Genomic DNA, 21,108 nt, shown 5'->3' with positions numbered 1-21,108 from the left:
TGTTCTGTTTACTTATTTTGTGTTATCCTTGCTGTGTTGTTTTATTGTTATGATATTATTGATCCTATGTAATGGATACAAGGATTTAGGGGTGGACATTTGAATTATTAATAATTATTTTGGGGATGATTGATTGAAGAGATTATCTTGCTGGGACCTAGGGGTGGATCGCATTTGAATCGTTAAACCAATGTTTAGGAATGTCACCAAATGATATGTTTTGCTTTATAATGAATGATATGTTTTAGTTTCCTTTGTAATTGAATCACAATGTATGTTCTAGGATACATGGCTGATTAGATTATGTATCCTATAACAAGGGGTGGAATGTAGCCATAATGGCTTTTGTTTTCTTTGAATGGCTCAGCTTGCCTCATTGAGTCTCTGGACACTGTGGCTTGCTCTTCCGGGGCAGGAGGCCCGGGGAGCATGCCGGGAGGCAGACGGCTTCCTGTGTGGGGAGTCATGGGGCTGGCTGAGGGGAGGTGTTAGCTCCAGAACCTGGTCTACCCTAGGGGGAGGAGCCAACTCAAGAACCAATCAGCCCTGGTCATTTGGGCGGAGCTTGATGATGTCAGAAACCCTATAAGAGGGGAGAGGACAGCTTGAAGATTCTCTCTCTCTTTTCTTTTCCGGTTTGAGCCAGCGACAGTTACAACGACCGTTACAGAGGCAGTTACGACAGTTACATCGTCAGTTGCAGTTGCAGCTTCAGTTTCAGAAACAGACACAGCTGAGGCAGGAGCTGCCAGCAGCAGAGCTGATCTACGGGAGGAAGCTGAACAAAGACTTCAGTCCAGTGGGTAATCTTATTACCATCAAGGGGGAAACATGATTTTGCTTTACGCAATCATGTTTCTCTGTAGCCTCCTGATTACTCTTTCAAGGCGTACCTATTGGGCCTGGAAGATTATGACCAACATATCAAAATGGGGTTGCTGGTTCATGGGTTGGTTACTGTTGAGCCTAAATAAATGTTTTGATTCTTCTGCCTTCTACTATGAGAGTTTCTTCTATCCGGCGATTCCGAACCTTTCAGACATGTTTATGATCTTCTTTGAGATTATAAACTCGGCCCTCCTGATACATCATCTTAACCAAATCATGTCAAATTCAATGTCATTATCTTTCCCCCCAACCCTCCCCTCTCCTACCTGCACTATCACTATAAAGAGCAACCCCATTCTCCCCATCCCTTAGGCTCATGAACCGGAAATCACCCCGGATTCCTCCTTCTCTCTTCCCTCTCTTGCTTATCTCCCATTTACCCTCATAGATCTTGTTTGTCAATAGTTGTTCTTATGCAACTTACCCATTAGACTGGGTTCTTCATAAAAGCAGGGCCTTCCCCTGAGCTGTCAGCCACTTCTTCTCCTAGAAGCCCCACACCCCCAACTGCTTTGCATAAAGGGATCCCCAAGGAGAGGGCCTGCAGATCCAGGGACATAAACTGCGGCTGGGGGCAGAGCAGTCACAGGGAAGGAGACGCTGCACAATGGAGTCCCTGTCCCAGCTTATCTGTGGGCTCATCATGCTTTTGGTCCCAGGTGAGAACATGGGACAACACAACATGCAGATGTAATTTTTCTTAAGATAAGAGAATTCAAAGAAGCTTAGAATCTCTGGGGCCATGAGCCAGTATAGTCCAAGGGGGAATGTGAATTTATAGGAGGTCAGTGGGATTTGCCGAGCCAGATTGTCGGTGGGCTGAATGTCAAAATGGAAGGAGATTCTTCTGTTTATTTCATGTTGGTTGATCATTAATTCCTGCTTTTAGGTTCTAGGGGGGAAATTGTGCTGACCCAGTCTCCAGCTTCAGTGTCTGTGACCCCAGGAGACAGAGTCACCATCAGCTGCAAGGCCAGTCAGAGTCTCAAGCACAGTGATGGAAAGACTTACCTGTCCTGGGTCCAACACAAACCTGGACAATCTCCTCGGGGTCTCATTTACTATGTTTCCAACCTGTACTCAGGAGTCCCTGCCAGGTTCAGTGGCAGTGGTGCTGAGAAGGATTTTACCCTCACAATCAGCAGTGTGGAGCCTGAGGATGTGGCACATTATTACTGTGCTCAATTTTCTTTTTATCCTCCCACAGTGTTACATCCCCAAACAAAAACCTCCCCAGGTCTAGGTTGGCTGGTCAGGGAGGCTCAGCTGTCTCCTCTCCTTCCTCTCCTCCAGCAGCTGCTGGGCTGCCTGCTCAGGGCCAGGGCCTCTGGGGCTGACATGAGAAAAGGGACTCAGGGCTCAGAAGAAAGGCCATGGTCTGGCAGCTCTGTGTCCTGGGTGTTTTTTGATTCTCTTCAGCCATGAGCAATATAGTCAAGGAAACAACCAGCCCCTCTCAGATTGGGTCACTCTACACTACCCTGGGCCTGAGGCACTCTCCCATTCATATTTCATCTGACTCCCCACTGAGTGAGAAACAAAGAAGAAAACAGAAATCTCTAGCCAAGACTCTTTCTGTCCTTTCTTCCTAGCTCAATATTACATAGAAAACAATGAATCATTGACCCAAGAGCTCAAGAAGACCAGGCAGCAGCCTAAGGAAAGCCACCAATGGGCCAAGCTTAAATTTCACATTCTGGGCCCATTTTTTCTCACCAGGTTTTTAAATCAGATTTTGATCTAATTTTTTATCTCTTCATGTCAGTGCACTCTGAAGAGATCTCTCTAGATTCTGCTTTGCTCACTCTCTTTAAAAGAAAGCATTAATTCCTACAAAGAAGGCAAATAAGAGATTTGTGCCAGGAGGCTGGCTGTTCTTCTTTCCCCATAGGCACGGTACCTGGGTAGAATTATAACTACCTTCCCCATCTTAATAATGTCAGTATAAGAAAAGGAAGGAAATTACATCATGCTAAATGTTACCATATACAACAAAGCAACCAAATTAGAAGAGCAAGGAATGGTTCACCTGTCAGATCTAAAGAGAAGGGAGGAATTCATGACCAAACAAGAGATAGAGAGCATTACAAAATAGAGAATAAATAATTCTGATCATTTGAAATGGAAAAGCTTTTGTACAAACAAAACTAAAGCAAGCAAGATTAGAAGAAGAGGAGAAAGCTGGGAAACAATCTTTATAGCAAGTCTCTCTGATAAAGGTCTCATTTCTCAAAATACATAGAGAACTGAGTCAAAGTTATGAGAATGCAAGCTATTCTCCAACTGATACACACATATGAACAGGTAGTTTTCAGATGAAGAAATCAAAGCTCTCTAGAGGCATATGACAAAGTTCTCTAAATCACTGTTGATTAGAGAATAGCAAATTAAAACATCTCTAAGGTAGCACCTCACACTTATCGGATCGGCTAATATGACAGAAAAGGAAAATGATACCTGTAGGAGAGGATGTGGGAAAATTTGCACACTAATACATTGTTGGTGGAGCTGTGAACTGATCCAACCACTCTGGACAGCAATTTGGAACTATGCCCAAAGGACAACCAAACCACTACTGGGTCCAGCAATACCACTACTGGGTCCACCCACACAAGTGCAAGTGCCATGTAGAATGTCATCAGTTTTCAGAGTGTTCTGACTCTGTTTCTCCTTTTTCAAACAGGCAAAATCTCCTGGTTCCTGTGACTTTTTATCAGCTTTATTGGGGGTGGGGAGAGAGGGAGCATACCTAATAAGAGGCTGGCAGCAGCTGCTGCACTTGGACCTCAATGCTCCCCGCCACCCCGGGGAGACAGACCTTTCCTGCCAGGCCAGTAAACTGCTTCCCTGCTCCTAGATCAATTCTAGGTGATTTTCTAGTTGTTTGGAGCTCCTTCCTCAGTCCATTATCTTGGCACCAGAAGTCTTTGTGGAATTTTGCAGAAGCCATGGAAAACATGCGACAGCCAGCAGAATGTTTAAAAAGTCAGAAATACACAAAATAAATGTAAAGCATTGTGTAATATTAATGTTTTATCATTTAATACCATCATGATCAGAATTCTTCTCTGGTACAAAGTCAGGGCTCAAAATTTTTCCTGGGTTTTTTTTAGATTTCTGGGAGTCTCCTATCCCTAACCCCCCAATGTGGAAGAGATAACTGTACTTCACAAATTCACATCCATACAACTATTCTTAGACAATCTTTTGATTTTTAAAGCAATCTTGTGAATTAGAAAATAAAACTTAGATCTACTCTAAAAGTAAGAAGATATTCCTTCTTTTTGCAATTTAATATCACTACAAGTCATCCTTTGGGCTTTTTCTTTGGTCTAGAGGTAGCCCACTCCAAATCTTAAAAAGTAGGAACAGTCTCCTTGGGCAAGAGTCAGGGGACCAGAGGAATCAGATGCCAAGAATCCTTCTCTCTGATGCTCTTGCCACACTCTGGGATCCTCAAAGAGGTCACAGGTTCAGGTAGGATGGAGCAAGTTGGAAACTGGCAATGCATCAGATGAGGGCCTCTGATTAGAGGTTATCATCATTCCACTGTCAGAGCCCAGCACGGAACCACCAGAACCCTCCAGTCACCTCTGCCCTGTGACTCACTTACAAAAAGATTTTTTTTTATTCATCAGTTCTGGTTATTTGAGGAACTTTGAGGACTTCCCCACCACCCGTTTCTGTTTCATTCTTTTCTCCCTGAATCATCTAATAGAGTTTGAAGTTTTTACATCTGTGTAGGGAGCAAAACCTCAAGCCTATGTTGATTAATTAGGAGGCTACTTTCAGCTGCAAAGCACCAGTGAGCTCAGTTTCCCCTCTCTGCCCCATCAAGATGAGGTTTAGAGTCACACTGGTGCCTAGCATTATCCCTGGCCCCTGTTAGTAGAATGATGTCATCCTTTTCCTCTACTCTCTCTTTCTCTTTCTCCTGCTAAATAACAAAATTTTGCATCTTTGTAACTTCCATGTTTCCCCCATTGAATTCTATTCTTTGGGGCCAATTACTTTTCTATCCTGCAACTTGTCTAAAGTTGTTTATTATTTCAACTAGTTTTTTTAGTTTATTCTCTAGCAAGTGTAACATCATATCATGTCATCTTCAAAGAGTGATTGTTGTGTTTTCTTTTTGGCTGTCATAATTTCTTCAGTTTCTTTTCCTTGCCTTATTGGTATAGCTAGTATTTCTAGCACAAGACTGAATAATAGTGGTGATAATAGGCACTCTTGTTTCACCTCTGATCTTATTTGGAAGGCTTCTAGCTGATCAGAGCAAGTACAACATGGTTAAATTAAAAAATTTGAACATAGCTTTCATGTTCTCCCTGGGTCATTGCTTGCCCAGAGGTTAAATATCCCCCTTTTCTTCAAATGAGCCTCAAAGATACGAACTCAAGGTCTTTCACCAATCTGGTGACTGTTCTCTAGACCGGCTCCAATTTATCAATGCCCTTCTCAAAGAAGGAAGCCCAGTACTGAACATAATGCTCCAGATGAGGTCTGAAGAGGGCCAGGACAGGAAGAAGACCAGCTCCTTATTCCTGGAAGGTAGACCCTTATTTTGCAGTCCAAATCTTCAGTGCTTTTTTGGCTGCCACATTAAATTGATGGCTCGAATTCAGTTTCAGTCCACTAATTTTCCCAGTTCTTTTTTGAACATCTGTCTAACCCTGGCTCCTTCACCTGTCCTTTTGAAGTTGATATTTTGTTCCCAAATATAAGCCTTTGCACTTATCCCCATTGTACAAATAGCAAAGAACTGGACAATAATCAGCTGCTCATCCATTGGGGAATGGCTGAATAAATTATGTTCTGTGAATGGAAGGGAATGTTATTGTGCCCCAGGATACAGTGAAAGGGATGGTTTCAGGTCAGCTTGGGAAGACTTGTATTAATTGATTCAGAGTGATGTGAGCAAAACAAGGAGAATGATTTATACAGTAACACAATATGATAACAATAGCATTTTGGGAACGATAACATTTAAAGACTTGAGCAAAGAAACTTCTGGGAGCCAAGATGGTGAGTAAGCAGTAAATCACCATAACTTTACCGTATCCACCACCACAAAACCATAAAATAGCAACCCAAAACTAATACTGGGTCCCACTTTTCTAGCACAAACTCCTTGACTTTCACAAATCACATCCTGCCTTGCAAGAAAGAAACAAAAATAACAATAATTCTCTGGTGAATTCTGGAAATCAAAGGGGATTGGACAACTTTTCAAATCTACTTGCAATCTTTAATTCTACATGTGAAGAGCTTGTGCAATCATGATTCTAAATGCATGCTGCAGGAGGCGCCTTATGCTTTTGTGTTGGAACACAAAGGTCATGACTTTTTTTTCCTAACATAAGCAAATTCTACATTATCTTCATTCACCATTAGCTAGAGACTGTTAAGGAGCCTGTGACAAAGCCACAATGAGGGGCTTGTGAGGTCTGTTTCTAAAAGGCCAGCCACAATGCATCTAGGGACTACTTTTCTTCTGACTGGGGTTGCTAGGTGGCACCCTAGTGCACAGAGCCCTGGGCAAGAGAGACTACATGGGTATTTGTTGCCAGCTCCTGGTCAAAATGTTCCCTACATGTGCATGATCTTTAGGTGACTCTCCTCTTTGCCCCACTCCCCACAAAAACATACTCTTTTCTTCCTCATTGGAATAGTTTCTCTAATGTCTTCTGAATTTTGTTCTGAGAAGACTTCCAGTCCTTCCTGTGTTGCTTTCTCTCGTAAAATTCTCGTCCAGGAGTTTGTCTTCATACAGACTCAAAGAGTTTCAGAAAACCTAAATCATTCAGAGAAAGACAGCAAAACTGTCTCTTATGTTGCAAAGGGAAAAAGCCCAGGTGACCAAGAGAAGGAAAGAGGATCACAGTTCTGGATTCAGCTTTTACTTTCTACATTCCCTAAGTCAAATACCTGGGTTACAGATGTGGCTGTTGAGTTTTTAATCATAGTCCTAAGCAATGACTCATTCTCCTTATGAGAAAATTGGCTTGTCTGGAAGGCTCAGCACTGGTGGACAAGTTGCAATGTGATACAATGGACAGGGAAAGTGAAGCAACCAAGCTCTATGGAGAGGGGCTTTTCACACAGTAGATGGGCAGGAAGTCTGTACACACACAGAGAAACCCACTGGGATCCTGGATGGAGTTAGGTGCCAGACGTAAGGGAAGTGAGATTGTTTTTAGACCTTCCTTATCTGGGTCGAAGAGAGCCAAGTCATTGGGGACAGGGAGCAGAGATCTAAGACCATGGGTGTAGGAAAGATTCAAGACTGGTGCTGATTGAGAACTGGGGAAGTATGGAGGAAAATGAGTGGCTGGTTGATATTCAAATTCCTCACCTCAAAGGAAATGGGGAGTTGAGCTGTTACTGTTGGTCTTATTCAGACAGGAAGATTCTGTCAGGGGTCTTTGAACGTCTTTACTTAGCAGTTTGGGGAGTCTACTATACTCCCCCAGGGTCTTGTCTATTCCTCCTCTGAGCCCTTTGAAATCTGTTCTTCCCAAATCTAGGCAGCAAGCAACATGACACCTGGTTCTCCTCCCCTTTTCTACAAGAAGTTTTGATATGCCGTGATGACTTCTTACCAAGCTACCTAGTTATTGGGGGACAATGAGGTCTAGAAGAGCAGGTGCCCTTCTTGGGTCCTCCCTTATTTGAAGAAATGGAGTTTTATTATGGAAATCAATGAAACTCTTCATTTCTCACCATTACTTGAGTAATGGAAGACCCCCCCATTCCAGTGTCACACCTCCATGCCAACCTAACAATTTATTTCTAGAAGCACTGTATTTTCTCCTATTCTGGTGAACTGCAGTCCCATGATATCAGTTTGTATTTCACCCTTCTTGGATATTTACCCAAAAGCATTCTACCACCAGAGTTCTCCCTCCACATCTAATCTTCCTCATGTGTTTCTACTTTCTTAATGTACATTGCTATTCCACCCACTTGCCTACAGACACAGACACAGACACACACACACACACACACACACACACACACACACACACACACACACACATCATTATATAGCTGGTTTATTTTCAATAAATTACTTAAGAGTCATTCTCCAAAAGCTAAGTAATGCATATGAAGTCTAATTTGCATCCTCTTCTAGGATATCTAGTTCATCTCATTGTTATCCAAGCTTTGAGCATCTACAGATGGGCATCTGAAGTCAGCATTTAATTATTGGGTCCCTTTGTAAATTTGGTATCATGAAATTCTGAGACTCTACTCTCCCTGTTGAATATCTGTAGCTGTATTATTCACAGTACCATGTACCTCAGAGAGGTCAAGGTTGAGGGGGATATGGACAGAAAAAGGGTTGAGATCAGTGGTGACTTTGGATAGAGCTATTTCATTAGTGTAGAAGGAACTAGGGGAGAGGGACACACTGAAGATGCATAAAAGAGATTGTTGGAGTGAGGTCATTGTAATGCAAATTTAGATTTGAAGATCTTTCCCACCCTTTAACAGGCCATGTGACCTGCTTACATCACAGTAAGCCTAAGTCACATGTGGTGGGAGGAGCTTGCTGAGAGGAAAAGGAAAGTGTGTCAAAGGAAATGCTGAGAGAGAACAGTTAGAGCTGAGGGAAAGAGCAGACTGTGATGTGTTGTGAGCGTATTTGTACGAAGGCCCCAGAATGGGGGCAGGGGGTTTTGAGATGGTGAGGCTCCATGCTGTGGTATTGTGTATTGAATTCTTTGCTGCTATGATAGATTGGGCTTATTGGTTTCAGAATCTGGTTCTCAGGGTTCTGAATAAATGGTTTACTTCTTCTACCTTCTATGTGAAGAGTTGCTTATACTTTATGATACAGAACCACATAGGCATTTTGACAATTATCATCTATATTGTGATTATTGCCTTGCTAATACACTTGGTGACAAGGATGGGATCACAAGGTATAAGATCTCTATTTGGCAGCAGAAAAGTTTTAGAGGAAGAAATGGTTATCCCCGGATGGGATGAGGTACTTTATTCCTCTCTAACAAGGGAATGGGCTAAAGGCACAAGACTCTGTGAGGACTGGAAACAGAAGCTACAGAGGAGAGAAACTAGAGATTTGGAAAGATGTTTGCAAGAAATTAAAGTTAAGCCAGGGAGAAAACTGCCAACAGCCCTCTCTAGGACAGTCTGAATTTTACTCACAGCCTATCATATTATATGTGAAAGCAGAGACAGACTATTATAAGAGAGAACTCAGATGTCTAGCTCAAATGAGAATATTTCTTTACCACAGAAAGATGGGGAATCTCAGGTGGCAGAAGAACAGATTTTTGTTCAGGAATCAACTGGTTTTCCTGTTAATTTGGCTAGAAGAAAGAACCCAAGGAGGTCAAGAGTGCATTTCAGTTTGATCCAGGTCGAGTCTAGCTGCCAGTCTGGTTGCCATGGTGACAGGGGAAGCGAGTTAGGAGAGAATGATACAATATCAGAAGCTGAGGCATGAAATGTTATTTTGTGGTATGATACTCCTTTGCCAGATAATGATACAATATCAGACCAGGCTCCTCAGACAGAAGTGCCTCCCTATATTGCAAAGAAGGCAGGAAACACAAGAACATAATACAGTGTTCAGACAGGTGTTAGAGGATTTTCCACAGCAGGAAATCACAGATATTTTGAGTAGATTTATCCAAGAAATGAGAGAATCATTAATATCTTGGATTGTGAGAATCAGTGATGAATGGGCCACAGGAGTATCTGTGGATAGTGGGGACTGTATGAAATTCAAAAGCATTAGTCAGAATCCTTTTGTGCAGCAAGTTTTTAAGGATTATCATCTGGAAGGGGGTAACAGGACAATTAGCCTGTTAGCTTTAGCAGCAACAGGATCTAACAGAGAATACACAACTAATTCTATGTGGCCTAGTGCAGACAGGCCCTGGTATTCACTTAGGAACCATATGAGAAAGTTGAAGGAGGAGGTATGAAGACTGCTATTATGATGGGAAACACAGATGCATACTATGATACTCCCTTGGGAGTCTCTCATAGAAGTTTTATAGTTAAGACAACTCCTCCTGCTTATAAACATCTAGTTCTGACTGCTAATCAGGGAGGTAGGGTACCTTCTTTCAGAAGTGCTAGATAAGATTACACTGTTAAGTGATTTAGGAGAGTGGGGAAAAGATAAATTTCCTCAAGAGAGAGGAGTGAATAGCTAGCAGATTCAACATCAGAATAAAGTGACAAGGAAAGAAACGTTTACTGCTCTGTTGAGAGCAGGGGTAGATTTTGGAATGATAGATGGTATTCCAATTAATGAGCTACCCAGTACAAGATAAGGAGCTGAATAGCAGATGGAACACAGAGGTAAGGACTGCCCCTACAGATCATGAACGCTTGTATACAAGTGAGTCACTCCTTCAGGGAGACTAGGAAATAGGCTGTCACCCAGCTCAGATTAGAGGAACATGCAGATGAGATTACAGAGCCCATATTAATCCGACTATATATTGGAAAAATGGATCAAACACTATAACTAGGGCATTGATTGACATCAGGGTGGAAGACACCTTGATTTATGGAAATCCTGACAAGTTCAGGCATGAAACTCCTATTACCATCACAGGACTAGGAGGGGCTGAAGTATCAGCCAGACAAGTCAAACTAATGATGAAAATTGGACAATTACCTAAAAAAGAATATACCATGGTTATTGTACCCATTCCTGAATACACCATTGGAATAGATATATTGAAAAGCATGACTCGGAATTTACCTGAGGGGAGATATCAATTTGCAGTAAGGAAGATAGGAATAAATACAGTTTTAGTGGGAAAAGTAAAAATGGATCCAATAACTTTGCCTGAACCTTCTAAAGTAATTACTTTGAAGCAGTATCGTGTATCATATTGGCAAGATGAAACTGCCAGTATTATAGAATACAGTATAGGAATACATTGAGGCAGGAGTGTTAGTCCCTACAATCACTCGATGGAATAATCCTGTCTGGTCAGTTCGAAAGTCAGATGGAACGTGGAGAATGACAGTCAATTATAGACAATTGAACAAGGTGACTCCTCCCTTGTATGCTACTGTTCCAGATACTGTTACTTTAATAGAGAGGATCCAGAAATATGATGGGACTTGGTATGCAGTTATTGATTTGACCAATGCTTTCTTTAAGATCCCAACAGACTCTAAACAATGGGACAAGTTTGCTTTCATGTGGCAGGTCCGAGACTTTTACATGCTTGCCACAAGGATATCTGCATAGTCCAACTATTTGTCATAGGATTGTGACTGAACATTTAGAAGAATTAAAGTTACCTGGGGTACAGCTTACCCACTACATAGATGATATTATGATACAGGGAGAAAATATAAAAGAAGTGGAGAAGAGTTTGACACTTTTCATTGAGCATATGAAAGGCAAAGGATGGGAAATTAACCCTGCCTGAATCTTTATTCAAGGGCCAGCTCAAACTGTAAAATGTATGGGAATACAATGGAATAAGGGACTGGGAGAAATTTTCCCACAAGCCCGACAAAAGATTCGAGATTTTCCTATCCCTGCCAATAAGAAAGGGTCCCAAAAGCTTATAGGACTGTTTGGATATCGGACATGTCACATTCCACATTTAAGACAGATTTTGAAGCCCGTACATAAAGTTACTAAGAAACAGTATGAATTTGATTGGGGACTTGAACAGAGTAAAGCTTTTGAACAAGCCAAGTCTGCTATACAATTAGCTCTGGATTTATAGCCTATACAAAGTGCACCAGTGGAATTACAAGTGACTATACAAGATAACTATGTCAACAGGAGTTTTTGGAAAAAAACAACAAAGTCAAAATGTACCCTTGGGATTTTGGTCTAGGAAACTTCCTTTGTCTGGAGTTCAATATACACCATTTGAAAGGTAGTTGTTAGCTGGATATTGGGCTTTGGTATAGACTCTGGGCCATGAAGTGATATTAAGGCCTAGAATCCCAATTATGACTTGGATAATGAGTACCCCAGCTTCTCACAGAATTGGACATGGTCAAGACACAAGCATAATTAAATGGAAATGGTATGTTCAAAATAGATCAAAAATAGGCAAAAGTGGAGTTTCTGCTCTACATGAATCTATAACAAGCATAGACATTGAGAGAAATGATAAATCCCCTCAACCAAGGCAACAGTTGACACAATTCTTGATAAAATAGAATGATGGATGGACTGAGAAACAGCTGAAACCTGCATGGTTTACTAGTCAGACAGCAAAATATTTGGGCCATAAAAGACACTGGTAAACAGTGACTTATAACCCATGTACTAAGAGAACTTTGGGAAGTACTGGGATAGGTGGAAGTAGTCAATATGCTGAAATGATGGCACTACATCAAGCTATCAAAGCAGATCAAGGAGGATAGTGTCATATATTCACTGATTTGTGGGCGGTAGCTAATGGGTTAGCTACATGGATGCCCATGTGAAAAAATCAAAATTGGGAAATTCATGGTAAACAAGTTTAGGGTGAAGTATTATGGGAAGATATATGGGACTTGTCTTTGGTTACTAATTTGTCAGTTTTTCACGTAGACACTCGTGGCCCTCACCATGCCAGAACATGAGTACAATGCACATACTGATAGACTAGCAAAGATTGCTACTGAACATATTGTCCATACCCTGACAGCTGATGATCTGTTACTAGCAAAATGAGTGCACAAAATGGCCAGCCATTTAGGGGTACAGGCTATTGTATCAGCAATGCAATAATCACAATATAGATGGTAATTGTCCAAATGCCTATGTGGTTCTGTCTCACAAAATATACAAGACTCTCCACATAAAAGGTAGAAGAAATAAATGATTTATTCAGACACCAGAGATCCAGACCCCATAAACCATCTGCCCCATCCATAACAGCAGCAAAGAATTTGATACACAACATCATGGCATGGAGCTTTGTCATCCCAAAACCATCCACCCCCTGATGGGGCCTTCCCAAAAACCCACTTAGAGCCACCACCGCACGTCTGCTCTTTCCCTCAGTTCTACCTGTCATAACTGCTCTCAGCATTTTCTGTGACACGACTTCCTTTTCCTCTCAGCAAGTTCCTCCCACCACATGTGACTTAGGCTTACTATGACTTATGCAGGTTACATGGCCTATTAATGAGTGGGAAAGATTTGCAAATCTAAATTGCTATGACAGCTACACACTGGTGAGCACAAGATAGAGGTATTAGTATCTCTTATTCATTGGTAAAACAAGTAGCAGAGGAATGTCATATATGTCAATTGGAAAAAGAATGAATTGTTCCTAGGGTAGTAACTAGAGAAATAGCAAGGGGAAACGTCCCAGCCCAGATTTGGCAGATAGATTATATTGGACCACTACTTCAGGATAAATGATGCAAATTTATATGTACTTGGGTTGACATCTATTCAGGTGTACTAGTGGCTTGTCCTTATAAGAATGCAACTCAGAAAAACATCTGTAAAACTCTAGATATTATAAGTCTACATTATAGAACTCCAATGCAGATTCAAAGAGACAGTCAGTCACATTTCAAAGTAATGAAACAAAAAAATATTGTATGTTAAACAATATAGAGTGTATATGTTATATTCCATATTATCCACAAGCATCTAAGACAATTGAAAGAATGAATGGATTATTGAAAGAACAGTTTAGAAAGTTAAGTTCTAATAATTTGTATCAACATTGGAAGGATAATTTGTTCATTGCTTCACAGAATTTGAATAATAGACCATTAGAATGAAGTACACCTCTAGCCACAAGGATGACCCCAAATCTGCAAATTAGAAAACAGCAAACACGTAAGATCCCAAATATTGAGTACTGGACTGTGAGGGAAGATGTCCCACCACTGTACCCAGGACTACCTGGTTCAGCAGGATGTGATTTACATTGTTTAGAGGCCTTTTGGTTGAATAGAAAAGAGATGAGAAAAATCTCTACAGGGATTTATATGAGAATCCCTAAGAATATTTTTGGATGGATATTACCTAAATCAGGATTAGGAGTTCAAGAAATACATGTATTGGCTGGAGTGATAGATTCTAATTAGCAAGGAGAAATTATTGTGACATTCCAGAATTTGGGAAAAGAATCCATACAGTTTTGTAAAAATGATAGAATAGTTCAATTGATTATTATTCCTTATGAAACCAAACCTCTTGTGAAGACTGACTCTCCTTCTAAAACAACTAGCAGAGGAAAGGAAGGGTTTGGTTCTACTGATAGAATAAAATTGGGAGCTATTATGGGTATAACGGAAGCCAGATGATGTTCCAAGTGCTGCAGAAATTACAGCACGTGGGGAAGAAAATACTGAAACTGTTGTTTATCCAGAAGAAAATGCTTATGAAACTCTTTCCTTGACTCATGTATTCTATCGTGAATAAGGCTATGATTGTTTCCTTGTTTTGTTTTGGGTTTTTTTGGCTTTTGTCTGTTAAATTTGTTTATGAGATTTGTTTCCTTCAGGCTTAGTACCATCCACCTGCAGATGCCTGATTGTTTAAGCCAGATGTCATCCCCAGATGTCACCTGGGACCTGTCCACAGCTGTGATATGTCATCTCTGGACCTGGCATTGACTGAGTTCCAGATGCAAGCTTGCTAAAGAACTGATCCCTTGAATAGGACTCTTTACTTCTTGGGGCAGGGACAGCTCTACATCCAATTTCAGCAGGAAAAAGCTATGGAGGATGAAACCTTCACCCCTTACCCCAAGATTTTGAGCCCCATTCATTCGAGGAGGGAATGATGACATTGTTTTATGCACTTATTTTTGTTATCCCTGTTATTTTGTTATAAAGTTCTGTTGACACCAGTTATCCAAGAACTCCTATTGATTGCTCCATTGACCTATATAATGTATAAGAAAGATCTTGGGGCCAAATATAATGACAATTTAGATTTGAAGATCTTTCCCACGCATTAATAGACCATGTGACCTGATTACATCACAGTAAGCCTAAGTCACCTGTGGTGGGAGGAGCTTGCTGAGTGGAAAAGGAAAGTGTGTCACAGGAAATGCTGAGAGAGAGCAGTTAGAGCTGAGGGAAAGAGCAAACGTGTGGTGTGCTGTGATTGTATTTATGGAAGGCCCTACCAGGAGGGGTGGGTGGTTTTGGGATGGCAAGTCTCTATGCTGTGGTATTGTGTATTGAATTTTTTGCTGCTATGATGGATTGGACTCATTGATTTCAGAATCTGGTTGTCCGGTGTCTGAATAAATGGTTTACTTCTTCTACCTTCTATATGGAGAGTTGCTTATATTTTGTGATACAGAATGACATAAGCATTTTGACAGTTATCATCTATGTTGTGATTATTGCTCTCCTAATACTGTGATGAAGATGGCTGAGAATCCAGAGAATTCATGTAAAGAAAGGAGGGTAGGTTAGCTTTGGGAAGAAGGATAGTAGATGGAAGGAGTCAGGTGATTTAGATAATGCCTATTATGTACCAAATGCTTTTTTAAAAATTATCTCATTTAGATTCTCAAAACAATTCTGCGAGGCAGATGTTATTATTGTCACCGTCTCACAGTTGAGGACACTGAGGTTAAGTGACTTGCCAAGGGTCACACAGTGATTGTCAGGGTTGAGATTTGAATTCAGGATTTAGTGATTCCAGGCTCAGCCAACTATCCAATCAGAAGCCTACGAATAGGAGGAGCTAGAACAAGACCAAACACTTAAGGAGACTGAGTCTCTTCAATCCCGGTACAGAATAAAACCCCTCCAGGCTTTCCTCACCTGGCCCATTCACATTCATGACCTTCCAGAAAGTCCACATGAAGTGTCCAACCAACACACTGAAGACTTTCCTCTCATTCTTTAAGCATCTGAAGACAAAATCTCTAGGAACTGGACTGTCCCTCCAGTGACTCTCATCTTTGCTACTTCTGTTTCAAATCATAAATGTTGCTCATCATGCACTTTACAAACTTTTTACCAGGAAGTCATTTTGGGTAGCATGCAACAGTCCCCACTTCCTTTTGGTCACCTTTAGTTGAGTTGAATCAAATGGGGAAGTTAGGAAGTTAAAAGTATAGTCTATAGGGATGTATGGAAATCAGAGACACATGGGATGCAGACAAAAGTGCTCTCAGCAAGGCAGAGTGGAGCCTTGAGAATGTTCTGTATAGTGCCCCAGTGGTGCTGGTATAGCTCCCCAAGCCCATTTTTCATTCCATCCAAGATTCTTTTTCTGCTTTCCCAAAGTAGTTGTATCTTCCTTCATCCACTCTGAACCTATTCCTCCAGCTGCCTTTAAAGTATATCTTTTCTCTCTTCTGAAACTAAATCCTAATTCAGCTCATTTATCTTTTTTGATGCACTTTTCAGCTACTTCCAGCCAGGCATCTGTCTTTCCATTTAGTTAATTATTTAAAAAAAAACAGTGATCTCTTCTCCCCAGGGAAGAGGCACTTCTCTTATTTATAACCACCAGAGCCACTTGTTACAGCCTCACCATGGGACCTTCAAGGCTGATTTGACAGAGTTGGAAGGAAAGGTCATTGGACCATGAGGTCACAACTTCCCACACATAGACTACCGAGCTAGTCTGACCCACCTGTAATACCCAGTGTTGACTCTTGGAGGAGGGACCTTACATCTGGGACTGTTTTGCAAACTGATATCACAGCAACCTTTCACCCAGGGCCTAAAATATAAATATGCTCCCTTCCCATCTATCTCACTGTGGCTTCAGAGGTCAAAGGCCTGAAGTTCTACAAAAGAAACAATGATTTCCCTATCCCAGGTCCTCTGGCTCTGGTGCTCTGGGCCCAGGGTAAGACCAGCCATGCACATTAGGAAGTTAACAAGTGTTCACTTGTTATACTATACCAGGAGATTCCAAAACTTGGAAACTAAAGATAGGTTTGGGCAGGGGAGGGTGATGAGGTACTGGTTCCTATAGTCAATGGGAAGGACATCTGAACTCACTCAGAGCACACTACTGGGCATGCTTCTTGATTACAATCTGTTTCTGCTCATTTTCTTTCTTCACCCAAGGGTCCTGTGCAGCCATTGTGCTGACCCAATCTCCAGCTTCTCTGTCTGTTAGTCCTGAAGAAAAATTCACCATCAGCTGCAAGACCAGTCAGCATATTAGCCATTATTTAGCCTGGTACCAGCAGCCACCAGGACAGTTTCCCAAGATCCTGATCTATGGTGCTTTCAACCTGCACTCTGCAGTCCCTGCCCGATTGAGTGGCAGTGGGTCTGGGATGTGTTTTACTCTCGTGATCAGCAGTGTGGAGACTGAAGATGTTGGACATTACTACTATCAGCAGAGCCCAGGGGAGGGATTGGCCTAACAGCCCAGCTGAGGGGGCCACAGATACTACTCTCTCATATCTCTCACATAGGGGCTGTTCAGATGAGATCATCAGGGTCCATTTACGGGAAAGATTTGGAGGGTTCCTGGGAAATGGGAGGCCTGACATCTCAGAAGTTTCTCTTGTACCCTGCCCTGACAGGCAGCACCAGGAGAGCATCCTTAGCAATACTCTGGAGGTCCCCTTCAGTATTTCCTTCCTTATTCTGGGAATACAGTTCTCAGGAAAATCTCTCTCCTTGTCCCTGTCATCTCTTAGGTGTCACCAGTACATCATCCAAGAGCCCTAGAGAATCAACAATGGGTTTGACCAACCATCATGTCCACTGAAGGGACATTGTGGTGGTGGACAGTGGTGGTAAGGAATTTTCTTGGAAGGCTACTTTAAGCCTCTCTGTTTGTCTTCTTCCAATCATTGGGTGTATTTGAGTGTATGTGTTGCCCAGAGAGGTTGTGTCCCAATAGGCCTGTCCAATAGTCTGTGAATGGATCTCTAGATTTTCTGAGAAATTTTACTTTTTAACCAATATGTGAGGAAAAGACTGAGGTCATGAGGCTGGCCATTCTGCTGAGCTCAGAGAGAGGACACCAGGCTAAAATCTGATCTCTCATTAGTCTGGAGAAAATCTTTTTTTTACGTGTTTACTATTTTATTTAATAATTTCTGTACCATGTTATTACAATGGAATGTAAATTCCTCTTAAATATCAGAATTCTACAAGCATCACAAAGTATTACCTAAATATGTCAGCATTTGTATAAGGAGAATGTCCAGATATTAATCTGCTCTTAATGTGATAAGCCATCAACTCAAAAGGACAATAATATATTGTATCAGTTGGACATGACTCTTATAGAGAAAACACAAATACTATTCATATTTTAAAAGTTCTCTGTATTTACGGCTGAACAAGCACTACAAATACATAGAAAACTGGTGACATGTAAAAACAATTTCAATATAGTAGCAGCAAAAACATAACTCTCCACCATACCATTTGTATGTTATTCTCTAGAATTTTTAGTAACTTTGCAAAAATATAACTCTCAGACATACCACTTATAGATTATTCTCTAGAATCTTGTAGTAACTTTGTAATAAATACTACTGTGTTAGCCTAGTTAAAAACTATTGAAGGCTCATCTTTAATGCAAACAAGGGAACGTAGGGAGGAAAATTCTTGCCACAATACTTTTTTCATGTTCTTTTGACATTCTTTTGGTGCTAGTCAAAACCAGGCAGTCCTAGACACTGAAATCTCCATCCCATCATCCTCCAAGATTTGTTTAGGTCCAAGCTTAGCTACTGATTTCCTTCCCTTGGTGGGGATGTGTATCCCAATTTATCTATACAAGGCTTATTTCCCTTGTCACATAACTCCAGTTAGATAAATGCCAGGCACCCTAACCTGCTTACAATATTCCTTTACCTTTTGTCTTTGCACTAATTTATTCACTAGCCCAGAGCTTTCAAACACCAGGATTACTGCTTGAAGCAGATGAAAATGTAATTGAGAAATGGTTAACAGAATGAATAAAAACACAAGCAAACATCAAATAATGGTAATTTGGTGTTTTCTAAGTCAGTATGCAGATTGCAGGGATCCTTAAAAATGGCTTGGTGGTGCCCTTTCTATTTCAATTTGAAACTGTTACAATTGGCTGTAACTTTTATCTAAGGAAATTCCCATTCATTCTCAGAAAAGGGAGATTTCCCCAGCACATTATTGTCATCCTTTTCTAGCCATGGGAAATCACTAAGTCATGCAAGAGATACAGAGATACAACCTGGGGTGGGAGCCTTGAGACAGGAATTTGTGGAGTCCATTCCTCCCTCAAGGACAGACATTTATCCATCAGACTTCTCTTTTCTAAGCTACCTAATTCCCAATCCTTCACTCTCCCTGCCAGGGCCACAAGTATCTTTGTCCACAGAGCCTGTCGAACAGGACCCAGGGATCTAGAAAGCACTACCTTCAGATGAGAGCAGGGGAAGTTGTCCTGGGGATCTCAAATCAGAGGACATATTGACAGAGGAAAGGGATGGTAGTGGGGCAGGCAAGACTGGGAAAGACCAGAACCAGTAGGTCAAGAACAAGGAACTCATCACAGACTGCAGGCTACATGTTGATTATTTTAAAGAAGTTGGAACCTGAACTATGTCAAGTTGTGAATCTGAAATTTAGGTTCCAAACCCCAAATTACATGGGAAAATGGCATTGTAGGAGAGTTTATTCAACACAACTAGGGAAAAGACAAATTAAACCAACTCTTTCCTCACTTGGTAAATAACAAAGATGACAAAGATGGAAAGAGGTCAGTTTGGAGGCTGCAGGAAAGGAGGTATTTGAATAAACTCTTTCCTGTGCTGCAAGTTGATAGAATTATTCTAGAAAACAATATTTAATTATATAAAAAGTCAATAAACTGTTCATATCCTTCTAACCACTTATCCCACTGCTGGTAATTGATCTCAAAGACTGCCTTTCTCTCAGCCTGAGTTTTCTCCTCTATAAAATGAGAACAATAATACCTGGGATGACTCTCACCAAAACCATAGAGTTGTGGTGATCATCACATGAGAGAGTGCACATAAAAATGTTTGAAATTGACTTCCAACAATTATGGCCCTGAGATTAAGACCCTAGGGACATAGAGAAACCCAGAAAGACAGGATCTGAATCTGTTCCCTGCCAAGGAGAGGTGATGGTACTACCTCTCTTTGCTTTAAAGAGAAGAAAGTGTAAGGATTACCCCCAAAGTAATCTGGAGTTGTGTGGCTACTGATTCATAAGAAATCTTGATTGTGCCAATTAGGAATTAGGGTCCCAAGTGGACCATGCTTTAACCTTAAGATAATACCAACTTCCAGAACTGGAATGGACAAGGGAATGGAATGAGTTAGGAAAGAAATCCCAGAATTCTGGGACCCTGGCCTAAGGTGCCCTCAATTCATCTTAGATCACAGGTATTAGTCTGTCTTGTCAGTTCACCTGGGACACAGATTCTCCTGCCTTTGCTGGGTGTCTATGCTGTTCCTGCCCAAAGTTCTCAGGACTAGCCTCCCCAGAGAAACCAGGAAAGAGAAAGACAGGTCATTGTACCCTTGTCTCTAAATCACTGTGTGTGTTCAAAACACAGGAGGTTATCTGGAGATAGGAGTGAATGAGTATTTCAGTGTTGGTGGATGCAATTTTCCCCACATCACCTTGCAACTCCCGCTCTGAGTGCTCAGGCTATGGATGCCCACTTTGGAGACCACTGGTCTATACAAATCATCTCATAAAAATGACTGAAAGGGCATGGGGCAGAGCTGGAGATCTCTGCTTACTTCCCTCCCAGGAACAAAGTCATAGCCCTTCCTATACTGACTATTTAAAGTCTAAAATTATTACTTAGAGATAATTGGCTTACCTAGGCTAGCATGAAAGGCTGAAAGCTCTCCAAGGAAAGTCATCATCAGCTTTTAAGTGTATTTAGGGATTCGTATCTATCTGAATTGGTTCCAAAAGAAACAGAGATGGCTTTAGTTATTAGAAGATTCCACTGGGATACTGGCAGTGATGATGGATACACTAACCTCATGTAATGCCAATTATGGCAGCACACCTAAGGACTGCTGCTGTGAATAATTTCAGTGGTCTAATCACATAGTATGATGAACTCTCTATTTAGGCAGATATTAAACATTGTTCAATAAACCAAAGTTTAACATTCATAGCAACATCCTTAAGCAAGTCATATCATCTAATACATATATATCTCATATCACTCAGTATGTCATGCAGTGCATAGCATATATCATTGCATTCAGAAGCATTCCCCAAAATACTTCTTTACATAGCACGGGGATCCAGGCTAGGGTCTTCCCTAGC

General features: G+C 41.2%; 1 gene segment (V, D, J or C); it reads left to right on the top strand.

Moving 5' to 3' along the window:
* Window positions 1-1,488: 1,488 nt before the first annotated feature.
* LOC118842763 lies at window positions 1,489-17,213 on the top strand. The segment is given in 3 exon segments: window positions 1,489-1,547; window positions 1,778-2,131; window positions 16,909-17,213. Coding segments are annotated over 3 exon segments (711 nt in total).
* The last annotated feature ends 3,895 nt before the right edge of the window (window positions 17,214-21,108 follow it).

Source organism: Trichosurus vulpecula, chromosome 3 (assembly GCF_011100635.1).
Source record: "Trichosurus vulpecula isolate mTriVul1 chromosome 3, mTriVul1.pri, whole genome shotgun sequence".
NCBI classification, from domain to species: Eukaryota; Metazoa; Chordata; class Mammalia; order Diprotodontia; family Phalangeridae; genus Trichosurus; species Trichosurus vulpecula.
Note: the sequence above shows the minus strand (reverse complement) of the source record. Positions and strands in the feature narration are given on the sequence as shown.